This window comes from Maylandia zebra, linkage group LG1 (genome assembly GCF_041146795.1).
Source record: "Maylandia zebra isolate NMK-2024a linkage group LG1, Mzebra_GT3a, whole genome shotgun sequence".
NCBI lineage: Eukaryota > Metazoa > Chordata > Actinopteri > Cichliformes > Cichlidae > Maylandia > Maylandia zebra.
In genome coordinates, this window is record NC_135167.1 from 15,047,973 (window position 1) to 15,061,570 (window position 13,598).

Genomic DNA, 13,598 nt, shown 5'->3' on the forward strand with positions numbered 1-13,598 from the left:
ATCAGCTATAAGTATTACTGTAAGGGCACATGGTCCGACTGCAGTATAAATAAATAATGATAATAATAATAATAATAATAATAATATCCAAAGTGTGCCCATGCAGTGAGAAGGTGACTTCACAGGTGACTGAAATCCTCATCTGTCACAGCCACTCACTGTCATCTCTGCGCATGTGAAACACTGTGCTGCTCAGTTTTGAATTTTATCTCATGCCTCTTTTACTGATTAGTGACTATATATACAAATATATATATATATATATATATATATATATATATATATATATATATATATATATATATATATATATATATATATATATATATATATATATTTACACATTTAAAAAAAGCTTAGCTTTACAGGGTGCAGGCGTGATGTGATTTTCTGAAATTTCATGTGATGCGTCTAAATTATAGCACTTTTTTTTCAACACTGCACATGAAATATTGTATTCTGCTTGGTTTCCTGCCCCACTGTCCCTCTTCTTCTCCTCTCCTCAGTGTTTCTCTCTCCTCCCTCCTGCTGAGCGCTCCACATGAAAAACAGACCAAGAGCAAATGAGGAGAGGCAGCGAGTCTTCATTTATAACTGCACATGTGTCCTGCTGTGTGTGCGTTGTTGAGCGAAAGAGGAAAAAGCAGCAGAGTCAGAGAGGAGGGCATGCAGACGTTTGGGAAAGGGAGAGAGAGGAGAGAGATTCGGCAGACCTGTCGGGGTCTCTCATGTCACATTTCTGCCCCGAGGAGCTGACCTATGTCTCGCTCTAAAAAGAAAACTAAAACGGAATAAAGGAAAGCTGCACTCTGGAAAACAGTCGGAGCAGTGTACCTTCTCCTCCTGCTGCTACGGCATTAAAGAAAGAAGAACTGAGGGCATGAAAGGAGAATGACTGACATTTTTAATTTGTATCTACATAAGAAAGAGAAGAGGAGACGGAGGCTTTTGGGCCTGTCTGACAACTGTGGGAGGGCAGAGGAGATTTATACTTATAATTGTACTGTTAGTCTTCTTTTGGTATTCTTTGAGAGAAAGGCAAAGAGAAGAGTGGAGATAATAGGAGAGGAGAAAAAAGGGGAGGAGAGAGTCGAGCACAGAGTAGAGGAGTACCGAGAGGAGGAGAAAAGAGAAGACCAGAGTAAAGAGGAAAGGAGGAATGAGAGGACAGGAGAGCAGATGGGCTCTTCACATTATTAACATGTAAGTACAAACATTTTATTTACATGTGCTGATAACTGCTCATGGTGACACCACTGCTGGTTTTTATATCTGCTTATAATTATTATGATTTTGTAGGAAGTCTCAAATCTGTCTTTCTCACTGCTCGATTACTTTTCCCTCCATATAATTACTCTTTGTGCCGCCAAGTAATTTTTTTCTTTTCTTTAATTTTCTGTCTTGTTTCCGTTTTTGTTTTTTTTTCTAAATCTGCGTGCACACTCTCGCTCCGGTGCAGCAGCAGAGGGAAAGGCCAGTGTCACGTTAGATTAGTATCAGCAGTCACACACACGGGGGAAGAAATATGCTTAAAGTGTGATGAGCATGATGTGGAGGATTGAGCCTGTGCAGGAAGAGCTTTTGTATGTTCTGTTAGTGTCGTGGTGGACTACACCACGGGTCGGAGGAACTATATAGTTTTCTCAACCACATGGAGGAAAACAAAGAGCTATTGTGCCACATAAGAATTTGGCCAGACATGCAAAAAAAGAAAAGAGAGAAGAGCATCAGTGTGTATGAAAACAAAGGCGCAACATGTTTTACACCTCGGGCTGGAGTCTAGGAGACTTCACTCGAAAAAAATTAATATATAAGGAGCTTGATATATGCCTTTATTGCTTTCATTGCAGTGATGGGACTAAAAAGATTTAAAATATAACCCTGTGGACTCTGGATAATATCTGGGAAAGGTATCACATGTATGGACTGCAGTGACACACAGAGATGTGATCACTGAAACTTTGCATCCCCATAGAGTAAATGACTGAGCCATAGGTAGCCATTGATTGCCACACCTATTCTTACAAACTGAAGCATCGTCACCGAACAAAGCTGGGAATAACTGCCCAACAAAATACCTGAAGAAAAGCACACTTTATTCTGTCGGCTTCACCTCTGTTATCCAATACTTTGGGCAAAAATGTTCAAATGTTTAGGAAAATAAAAAATGGTTCAGTTAAAGTTTAAATATGTGTTTTAAATTTCTTGTCGGCACAACACAGCGATTAGAGCCGCCCTTGTAGGTAATGCCTGAGCTCTGCTCCCGAATACAGTGGGAGCAGATGTGGGCATCAAATAGGTTAAAGTCGACCTATTTGAGGGGATAAAGCTGAAACCCAGTCAAAGCAGTGAAAGCATCATGGACATCCAGTAATCTAAAAGGAGATCAAGAACTCAAGCATGTACTGTTTAAAAAGCAGTGATGGCCAACCATTGCTCTTGTGTGCCAGATGCCCAGTCCTTGGCTAACTCCACTAACTCCTCTGTCTGGGAGGAGGGAGCTGTGTCCCAGCTGTGTCCCACGATTGCCAAAAACTGCCTCCAATAACTGATGGACTGGTGTCCTATCTCTTGCACTGCATGCTGTGGGGGTCATGTAGGCACTTTATTCTAACGATCAGCATCAAAAAGATAAATATCCAGGGCTGAAATGTTGAATGTCTCTAACATATCAGCATACAATTCAATAAGTATGAAAAAAGACCTTGCAAGGTAAACAAAAAGTGTGGTGAGCACATGAACCTCACATGAACACTTCCACATCAGCAGAAGGAATTTCATGCCTTGTACGTGCACTGCGTTCATTGAGTATTCTGCATTTCTTGGAAAGAAAAAGTTCCCACCAGAGATGTTTTGCCCTAAGCAACACTCCTCCAGAAACTAGGCTTTCTCTGATCATGTGCACCATACAGAAGATGGCTGAATCCCCAAATACCTCCTCTGTGAACCTTGAAGAAACACTCACCAGGGCGGCCACACCATCACCACAAAGACATATTAGCTACAAACATGCTCATAAAGCCGCCAATATTGACATGGTCACTTGAAATGCTTGAAATGTAGTTGGGTCAGGAGAGCTTCAAAGAAAAACATCTGCTTCAGTGGGATGAAAAGACGAAAGATGGCACGCACAAGTGCAAAAAGCCTGACTGAAAGACCGGCCACTGCCTAAATCTGTGAACAGTGCCCAAAGGACTGCCACGCCTTTGTACGACTTCACATTCACATGCACACAAGAGCACTGATCCAATGGTTCTGCAGGACTTCGGGTTCCCTACGGGCTTCATATTTATTGGACAAACAATCAGAAAAAAAGTGCTTTTAAGGAAGAAAGCAAAGAAGAGCATCGCAAATCTTAGTTTTGCAGTGCGATCGACCGACTGTGAAGTACAGAGTGAGAAAAAGCCTTTCGCATGTAGTTGAGTCATCAGAGTAAACAGCTTATTATTTCTAGACTGCTGAACAGAGTGTGACTGACTGTAATGAGCTGGCAGCAGGCCAACCGTCTCATACTAATGTCATTACATAACTGTGGCGATCAGCTGGCTGATAGGAATTTATTGCATGACTTTTCATTCACCACTCAACTCTAATACTGATGAACATCTGCTTTTTGTCCCGCGGCTTGTTTGTGAAGGTAGATAGGTGTTACATTTTTTTAAAAGGTGTGATTAATACCCATAACTATAAATTATTAATGATGGTATAATGCTATTTTTTTTTTTTTGTAACATACAGGAAGCTATACTGTCATATTTAAAGACAGAAAGAAAGAGTAAGCAGGGGAGTGGGCGAGAGAAGGGCAGTCACGTCCTGCAGCATTTACACACAACATCACAAAATGACCCTGACAGTCAGTGACTTTAGAAGGGCTTGGAGGTTGTGTTATGTTTGCTCGTGTTATGTTGCACTTTAATGAAATGCGATTTGCCTTTTTTGTTTTTTTATTCTTTGCTTCTGTGTGTCCCGTGATGACAAGTTGCTTTTCGACTCTTCAGTTTGTTTTCTAACATAATTAAAAGCGCGAGGTGTGTGTTTTTTATGCCTAACAGTAAGTAAGGAGGGGACAAAAATGACTCTCGCTTGGCCCATATTTCCAGAAACGTGACAGATAAAATGCAGATTTGTTCTCTAGTGTCCTCTTAGTTTCTCCCGACAGGTCAAGAGCACTGCGCTTCAGCGTTTTTACAGCTGAAAACATCCAGAGAAATTAGGCCAGTTTGATCTTCTCTCAGAGCTTCATCCATTTTTCATCTGTTCAAGTTTAAATTTCAATGCCGTGTCTTTACAGCTGTGCAGCTCAAGAGCACAACATTCTGTATTTGGCATCTTTGTATTTCTACACAGTTCAGATTTACATGTTTAAAAGTGTCATTGTTCATTTTTATAAACGCTGCCTTTTCATAGGCTGATATCTTTACTGTTGTTTGGCATTAAGAAAAGAGTCTTCGTGAAGTAATCTGATGGAGAACACACAACGTGTATTAAATCTGTGGGGAAATCACATTTATGAAATTAAATAAAGTTTATTTACAGCGAGATTTTATTTGAAGAAGATGCTAGAAAAGAAAAGTCTTTCTGAGGTGCTTTGCACATTTTCTGTGTAAGCATTAAGCATTGTTCAGATTTGATATGTCATTTCTGGAAATTTTGCTTAATCATTATCGTCATCATTTTTTTGCAGCTACAGAGAATAAGAGTATCTTAGGACACAAGTTTTCATTTATCTCTAACAAGACTGTAAATGTCTGCAGGGCTGCGGGTGTTAATGTATAAATTCAGTTTTCTTACACTCTAGGATTATCTTTAGGAAGAGGGAGCTTTTATTAGATGGCCTAGCTGATGGGGACAGGTTTATTCTTGGTGCTGTACAAGTAAAGTCATTCAAACTCCATCATACACATTATAAGAATCATGTGAACCATTAAAACTGCAGTCTGCAGAAATACAGAAAAAAAAAGAAAAGAAAAACACTGCTGGAATAGACAGCCCACTCGTGCAGTCATACTTCTACGCTTTAAGCAATGCACGTCCTCCATATGTGTCCTCCATATGTGCTAGGAACATGTCAGAGCTGATTTTTGGCTTCACGCAAGATATAAACTGTGCTCTGAAGGTCTTCTGTTTAACCCACTGCATCTTATTTCCAACACTGAAACATAAATAATCTGTTCTGATATGAAAAGACCTGTGAGTCTTTTGTAACAGGCGAGACTGTGCAAAGTATTTTAGAAACGTCCAGACCATTTCAGACTTGAATTACAATATTCTGAAAGCTTATTCAAATTTTTTATTTTGTCCAAATGACACCAAAAGCCACTCGAGCTTTGAGTTCAGTAACACTGATAACACAGGGGCTATGAAATTTAAATACAGAACTAAACTAGTTCAAACACAATGATTTGTAATTTAAGCTGGTTATTCTAAAGAGTTATTGTTGTATTTCTTCTTACTATTAATTACTATTAATATTGCTTTATTGTAACTTAATAATTTCTCCCCCTGAGATTTAGCTACTCATTTCAGTGTTTAATAATCATCACTTACTGTATATGACACCAACCATCATGTCATACTCTTTATGCTTGAGCTTAAAGAAATGCCCCGGATAGTCTAAGTTTGGATCTTTATGTCCAGACCAAAGGCCGTATATAATACACTCTATTCTGTGGCCTAGATAAAAATAAAAATAAAACCCCCCTTACACTTCTTGTTAGTGTGGGTAATTTATGACATTCTCTGAAGCCCGGACTTGATGGACTGTCTCTCTGAAACAAGCACATTTCCAGGTCAGCGCCAAATGTGCGCATGTTAAAAACCACTTTCATGTTTTCAGCTCACTGACAAGAGACGGTAATAAACCGTAGAGTAAATGTAGACAATTTAAAGGAACAATTCACCACCACTACATTTATTTTTGCTCTGGCCTGTAATTCTATGCATCCGGCTGAACTGTTCTTCAAAGCAAACAAAAAATACATGTGGGGGAAAATAAACTTCCCAGAAATCGGTTACTCAAAAACAAACGTTGTTGTAAGCCCTTTCATGTAGAAATCATTTTCTCTGTAAAAAGAAGCGCATCTGTCTGTGCGAAGAGACTCATGCTCATGACAGCATGACAGGAACTAAACATTAACAATGTCCCCTTCGGCTGAGCTGCAATATTAGGTAGCAGCAAAGATTTTAGCTGGAGGATGTAGTTCAGGCTGATACACTAAAACAATCTAAAAGCACGAATAGCACTGTCTGCAAGCCAAAAACATGAGCTTGATTCTAGGCTGTGCTTCTTTTAGGCTTTAAAAGGCACAGCATTAAAGCTGAAAGTTAACGTGATTTAAGTTACAATTCAGTGTGCTCAAAGCCAAACATCCATCTATGCAGAGCTACAGCCAAGCTGTTTAAGTCCTGAGACATTACTGCAACCTTCTTATGCTTTTATTTTCTTTCCACACATCTGCATTGCAACTTTAGCACATTTGAAATGAGCGCTTTTCAGCACTAAAGTTGCTTTGTCAGTTATAAGCTGGTGCACGGCAGCATGTGTGCTTGAGTCTGTTGCCAGGTTCGCAAAGTCTTAATGGGAAGCCTTGAACTCCTGAGCTTTCAGCAACACTCGCAGCTGTTTGTTGCCACCTAGTGGTCGACAAAGTAAGAAATTATTCTGAATCAAATCCTTGATGTTCAATCTTCACGTTTAAAACAATGTCCACGTCTATGAACTGTTTTGTGTAAAAAATACTTGGTTTTGAAAATCTCCACGCTGGCTTTCCTTTACTTCCAAACACCCTCTCTCAAGTGAATGAGCTCTGCACTAAATCGTGTGTGTTCATGTCTGTGTGCTGCACAGATATTGCAAAACTGACTTAAGTGCACAAAAGAATGTGTGAATACATGCGTGTTTTTTGTGCCAAAAACAAAATATTATCTGAGGTATGGATGCCTAATTATTGTTTTTTTTCTTCTTTTAAACGCTGCAGGAAAACAGCTCAGGCATGTTGACAATGATGGTGAAAACTGGGAGGGAGGTACAGATTGATGGGTAAGGCATCAGTGTTTTCAAAGTCCTCTGTGATTAACTTTAATTTGTTAAATGACAGTTTAACCACTTTGACTTGTCTCCATAAAGCCACAGTTTTGATTGTTGATAAACTGAAAAGGGGTTACCAGGGGTACCTTTATTTTCCACCCTTCCCCTGTACTCACTTTAATGCGGACAACTGGCTCACATGAACGTGTGAAACGTGGTAGATTTGCTGCTCTGCTTGGTACCATTGTTCTATTTCATGATCCATTTGTGGCCAGGATTTAGGGCTAATTATCACTCCTCCACCACCGTGCTTGACACATGCGTTGTTTGCCCTGACATGCATGTTTGGTTTTCACCAAGCATGCTATTGTACATCATCTCCAACTTTGGTCTCTTCTGTCCAAACAACATTGTTTGTTTTGAGGTTTGTTCAGGTGGGGCAAACCTAAGCCCTGCTGCCTTGCTTAGTCATTTTCTAACTGTATTGTCACAAAATGTAATATCATGTTAACTGAGGCCAGCAAAGTATGAGCTGTAACTCTTTTTTTTGCAGTTTCACTGAGCATTGCATGGCCTTCGGTGAATTTGCTGGGACCTCCACACTTGGGAAGATCGTTGCATTGTGTTAGCACTCATTTAAATGCTCTCAACCAGCAAACTGGCAAAACTATAGCGGTGCTCACATTTTCTGACGATCAATCATGTGCATTTGATTAGCAACACCTATTTGCTACTTTCCCTCTTAATTCCTGTAGTGAGGGTATACTTGTTTTTTCTTCTTCTGAGGATTGCATGCAGTCCTGAGAAAACAAACTTTTTCACATGAATGTAGTTTAGCTTTAGTACATGACTCATTGAAGTTACTTACGCTATTCATTTTCTAATTTGTTTCTCATTCTTATGTTTTAGGGTATTTACAGGTTTAAGAATTCAGGGAAAATCCTCCTTATCATGAGGTGCTGAACTGACTTCTGCAGGAAAAATAGTAACCACAACATGAGCGCTCCAACAACAGGAAGCCCAAATATGGAAGTGAAGGTGGTGTCCCAGGAGATGGCATTGCTTAGCAACATACTGGCTGCTTACACCTTCATTGCAGGTACAGTAGGTCCAATTGAAAGAAAGAAAAAAGAAGCTTTTATGTGGGATTGATGTGATGAGCAAATATTATGTGCTAATTTCTTTAACTTAGCACATAATATTAGCACATAAACCTACTAGGGGTATGAAACAAAGAGCAAGAACAGGTCTGTTAAAAGTTTGACATCTGCCTTCAGAACATGTGAAAACTGCAGAAAAAAAGGAATCATTTATCACACTTTGACTGTATTTTCCCACATAGGATGGATTGTGTATCAAATCATGAAGAAAGGATTAGTTCATGAGAGTGTTTGTCTGCATTGTTAGTTTAATCTGAGCCACATGTTTCACAGCTTTCTAACTGACAAAAATATTACTGCTGCTCTGTTACATTACACTGAACCAAGATGGTTCTTTGATTTACGGCAGTAATATTTCTTTGTAATAACAGTAGACTGACTCATTTTGAAAAAAGCAAGACCTATTATTGATTTCTTTTTTCTTTTTACATGGGAACATACATGCATTTTTACACTATATAAAAGAAGGAAAAGGTTTCACTGGTCTGATCTTCTAGAGACCAAACTAGGGGCTTTAGGGCCCATGCACTAAAATTAATTTGATCTAGAAAACACAAAGCAGATACAAACATGTCAAACATTTTTCTGGCATTGAAAGCTGAAAAGGGATCGGCGACGTTGGCCCACTGGCTCAAAGACAGATGTGTGGAGGTCAGAAGGTGGAAACAGTGTAAAGACAACAGACAGGTGAGGGATGTCTGAAAACGTAGTACATAAAGACTAAAGACTGTGCAGGGAGGGACTGAGAGAAGGATGAAACAGCAGTTAATTTATTTGTTAATTTATCCTGCCTCTCTTACAGACCAGCCCGAGAGGACAGCGCTTGTGTTTCTTGGCGGCGTGTGCGTTGGCCTTCTTGTCACACTGTGCGCCATCGTCTTCCAAATACACTGTCGAGCAGACTGCCACTATGGCAACACTAACAATCTTCCCCATCGCCCAAGGAACAGACTCCAACATCGTCGGCATCACAGCTGTCACCACCATCAGCCCGCAGACAGTAACCCAGACAATACTGCCGTCGTCCCCTCTGGAGAGACTGGGCCCACTGGGGAAAGTGAGTCTGAGGACTGGGATGACACAACTGATCCATCAGCCCGGAGACGCAGACGCTTTGAGAGATCCCTAATGCACGCCACCATGTTCACATCGGCTGAGGGTATCTGTGGCAGACACTGACGCACACCAATGTCACCATCCACACACTAAGACATCATTCACACATCCAGCAAGCTGTTTCCTTTAAAATAAGGTCTCCTAATTTGATACCCCACACATCATATGACATCATAGTATTGCTGTGATTCAGATGATCCGATCCTTTAGATATGAATCGTAGTCCAGTGAAATGTTTTAATAAAAAGCAGTTTTGAAAGTACATTTACTCAAATAGCAGACTTAACATAAAGTTATTGTGTTGTGCTTCTTTTAACACATGCTCCTCTGTATTTATGATTCATTATGCATCATTTTACTGCAACACAAACATCAGACAGGCATGCACTCCTAAATTTTTCTCAGCTAGCTGCATGGCAATTTGATTTATTTATTCATTTTATTGGTGAAAACAAGCTTCTATAGGACGTAGACACATAAAGGCAGACTCGGTGTTTATAACTTATTGGTGGATTAGAAGCCCAATAACATAGTCCACAAACTAGCTAACAGAAACCCAGACATAACACTCATCTGGAAAGTGTTTACCAAAGTCTACAAAAGACTCATTTTCTCATAGACTTCAATACCAACAGCCTTCTTTTGCAACCAAAGGTCACCCCTGCTGGATTAGAATGCAAGTTTAAAGCACGTCTGGTTTCCCCTTTCAGACCTGGAAGCCATCTTTTATATACTGTTTGTTCACCCATGTTGCACAGTGTCCACAGCAATGAATTAATTAGAATAAGACTGCTGAAATCTCACACTGTGTTGGTGTGATGCTCTGGTTATGTCTCTATGAGCACGGCAGCCAGACATAATCACACACACATGCTCCTATCTTCAAATAGAATAATAAATAAATAATAAATCTGACAGTAACATGAATGGACAGTGTCCATAAAACTTATTCTGTGTATGTGTGTCATCAGAGCTGGACCGGGCCCAGAGGCTAGAAGAGCGGGAGAGGATCCTCCGAGAGATCTGGATGAACGGACAACCAGACATCAGTACAGTCACTCAAAGTCTTAACAGATATTATTGAAACAACAGTAAACAGAGAGATGCGCAGACTGAGATACAGACTGAAAAAAGAAGGAAACAAACATACAGCTGATGGATGGAAACGGATCTAATAGCTATATAGGTGAATAAATACTATATGACATGAATAGCCATCAGCTTACTGGACTGATGTATTGTGCCAATGTGACTCTTGTGAAACTGTCACTGACAGAAATGCCTGGAGAAGTCCCTCTACTGTGTAAATTAATGAAAACATATGAGCTGCGATAGTTCAGTCATCCAACAAGAGACAGCAATGACATTTTTGGAAGAAGAATGCCCCGAAACATCAACTGGTAGAGACACAAAGAGCACAGATGACCACCACTGCTGCCAGCCGTAGCAGATATTTCAGAGAATCTGCGATATGTAGCTGCTGCCATAAAGTCGCTGGGATTTTCTAACTTTTCTATTATTAACAAGTGCTTTGAGAAGTATAGCAAACAGGGGGCATAACAGAGGCTACAGCTGTGTGTGAGTGTACAGTCTGAAATGAAATGATGAGATTAAGCAAGCTTTTAGCTGCTTTCTTATTCACACGGGGTCACCAAAGCAAGGATCTTGGCTTGTTAAACTGATCACAATCCAACCATCTGTACTGGAAAGTATCAGCTTTTTAACAGCCACTTTTCTATCGGTGCATTAGATTACCAATTTACTAATGGGAATGTTTTTTATTTATTCTGTCAACTTAATTTAATGATGACTGAATTTAAACAGAATCTAATGAAAGATTTTAAACAATAACTTATTGTTTAATTATTGTCAATACTATTCTCTTTAGTACTTTGTTTTAAGGCCAAATAAAAGCAAAAACATTTGCATAACATTTGGATTAATTTTCAATCAGTGGTTCTCAAACCTTTTCTGGCACGCCCCACTTAATCCTACTCCACTAACATTGGGTGATTGTCATCCATGTAACTATAGTCACATGATTTTCATTGTATTGCTTTAGAGCCTTTTTATAGGGTCCCCATGATACCTTTTTTCGTTTTAATGCAGTAACTCAATGCCCCACAAGTGGCATCTACCCACAGTCTGAGAACTACTGTCTTAAACACTGGTATCAAGATATGGTCCACATTTTAGAGTTTTTGCACTTTTCTCATCTACTCTTATTTGTTTGTGAACCTGCTATAATCCCACTGTGAGTTCTGGAAACTGTAAAATTAAAGGCAACAGAAGGGAAAAAGTGTAAATGTGGTGAGATAGATGTAAAACTTCCACTCTACAGAGCAGCATAATAACTCGATGCACAGATGGAGATATACTGGTGCTTATATTGCTAGAATTCTGAATCTCCTAATGACTGTGTACTAATAATTATGACAGAAATGGCTTAGGATGGCAGCTAATCAGCTGCAGGTCTTTCTGCATATCACACAATGTATTAGCAGCTCATGCTCCATTTAAATCTGTGTTGAAGAGTTGAAAAAGTGAATAAACTTTAATTTCAGTGGTTTTTTTGGTCTGTTTTGGGTCCGTGGTACACACCTCTACTAAGTTTGTTGGCAGAATCCATGATGGTGAGGGTTACAGTTTGAATGTACACTGTTGAATCGTGCCAATAAGAATAACATAACGAGGGCATGTGGTCCGGGGAAATGGTGTGTACAGTCACCTTTAACGACTGGAAAGAGTCTAATTGTAATTTGAACAAAATAATTTGAACAAAAATTTTTTATGTTCCTACAGTGCATGAAATTAATTTTAGTTAAATTTATTATTGTTGAGATGATACGATCTAGCAAGGGTGGTTGGTGATTCTAAATTACCCATATGTGAGTGCAAGAGGCCATACGGTGTTACTTGTGATAGACTTGTCCAGGGTGTATCCTGGCTCTCGCCCTCTGACAGCTGGGATAGGCTCCAGCCCACCTACTATTATACTACTAGTTATAAAACCATATGAATTTTATAAATCCATTAAATTGGAGGGCAAAAGATGTCCATGACAAGTTTTATGTTGACCAGACTATATTTTGTTGAACACTCCAAAAAATAACTCTTTAAATGAACCTAAAATAATCATGGAACAGAGTTACACTTTAATAAATGGCTTTCTATTCTGGACTTGACTGCAGCAAATAAGTTTATTCAACATTAATCGATTAAGTTGGTCCAACTCAAGTACATTAAGTTGGAATAACAGCATTGCATGATGGTAAAATAAAGCAATTTAATCATGTGGAAATCCTTTCCATGATTTTTTTTATGTTCATTCAAGTAATTATTTGAATGAACACCAAAGCCCAAACACCACAACCCTCGGCTTTGAGTGTAAGCCAAGGGTTGTGGTGGACAGGGAAGTGGTTTGACAAAGAAGAAAAGCTCTGAATGTAGGGCATAAAGCATGACAGAATCACCTATAGAAAGGTTTTGACCTTGATATCGCCACTGCAGGTACCCACACACTTAGTTGCACAAAAACGTGATCATTTAATGGACAAAAACCAGTGCAAGCAGTGTACTCTATTATTTACTGTGACGCTGTCTCTACTGCCATCTGGTGTCCAAAATATGCCTCTGCAGCTCATCTTGGAAAACTCAGCCATAACCATTCACCCCATTATTTATGTACAGCTGTACAAATGTAATAAATAAATAAATAAATAAATAAATAAATAAAGTGAAAGGCAAAATTAAATTAACCCAAAACAGGATAACTGTACAGTAAGCTGAAAAATATATGTCTAACATAAATGCGCAAAGCTATCATTTCACCATCATAAGATCACCCTTAGGTAGGGTGATCTTATGATGACCTGAGGTAGCCACCCTACCTCAGGTCAAGTGGCTTTATTGTCATTTCAACCATGTACAGTGGTAGAGTACACAGTGAAGCAAGACAACGTTCCTTCAAGACCATGGTGAAACCTATAATATATAACAGACGATCAACACAGGACTACACAAAGTGCAAAGACAGTGCAACACCAGACAGAACGATACAGACACAAGACACAATTCTTGACCTATGAAGTTTTATGTCTTGAATGACAAAATGTCAAAACAAAAATGACTGAGCAGAAGATTGCAGGGAAAAATCATTTCGCTTTTACAATTTCAGTCCAAAATCTTAGCTTAGAGAACAACTTCATATTTATCTGATTTGACTGTATAAAAATCTAGGCAATACCAATGCATCTTACTAAGTCCTGAAACATCGGTACTATCGCTTTAACGGG

At 39.2% G+C, this 13,598-nt stretch overlaps 1 protein-coding gene across 3 annotated transcripts; it reads left to right on the forward strand.

The window, feature by feature from the left end:
* Positions 1–604: 604 nt before the first annotated feature.
* eva1ab (eva-1 homolog A, regulator of programmed cell death b) lies at positions 605–11,870 on the forward strand. Of its 3 annotated transcripts, XM_076881971.1 has the most exons (6): positions 605–1,203; positions 6,978–7,039; positions 7,937–8,126; positions 8,786–8,874; positions 8,990–9,346; positions 10,275–11,870. In XM_076881971.1, exons 3-5 carry the CDS (start codon positions 8,024–8,026, stop codon positions 9,314–9,316), a joined length of 519 nt encoding a protein of 172 aa, XP_076738086.1. In that variant the 5' UTR covers positions 605–1,203; positions 6,978–7,039; positions 7,937–8,023; the 3' UTR covers positions 9,317–9,346; positions 10,275–11,870. The 3 variants fall into 3 exon arrangements, with proteins under 3 accessions (XP_076738086.1, XP_004539556.1, XP_076738084.1); XM_004539499.4 differs by lacking the exon at positions 8,786–8,874 and having other exon boundaries at positions 613–1,203; XM_076881969.1 differs by lacking the exons at positions 6,978–7,039; positions 8,786–8,874 and having other exon boundaries at positions 613–1,203.
* Positions 11,871–13,598: the final 1,728 nt, after the last annotated feature.

Excerpts from the sequence above, each read along its gene's own strand:
- eva1ab (XM_004539499.4), top strand. The coding sequence starts at position 8,024 with ATGAGCGCTCCAACAACAGGAAGCCCAAATATGGAAGTGAAGGTGGTG. Across the intron at positions 8,127-8,989 it reads TGCTTACACCTTCATTGCAG|ACCAGCCCGAGAGGACAGCG; the intron begins GTACAGTAGGTC and ends CCTCTCTTACAG. Across the intron at positions 9,347-10,274 it reads CATGTTCACATCGGCTGAGG|AGCTGGACCGGGCCCAGAGG; the intron begins GTATCTGTGGCA and ends GTGTGTCATCAG.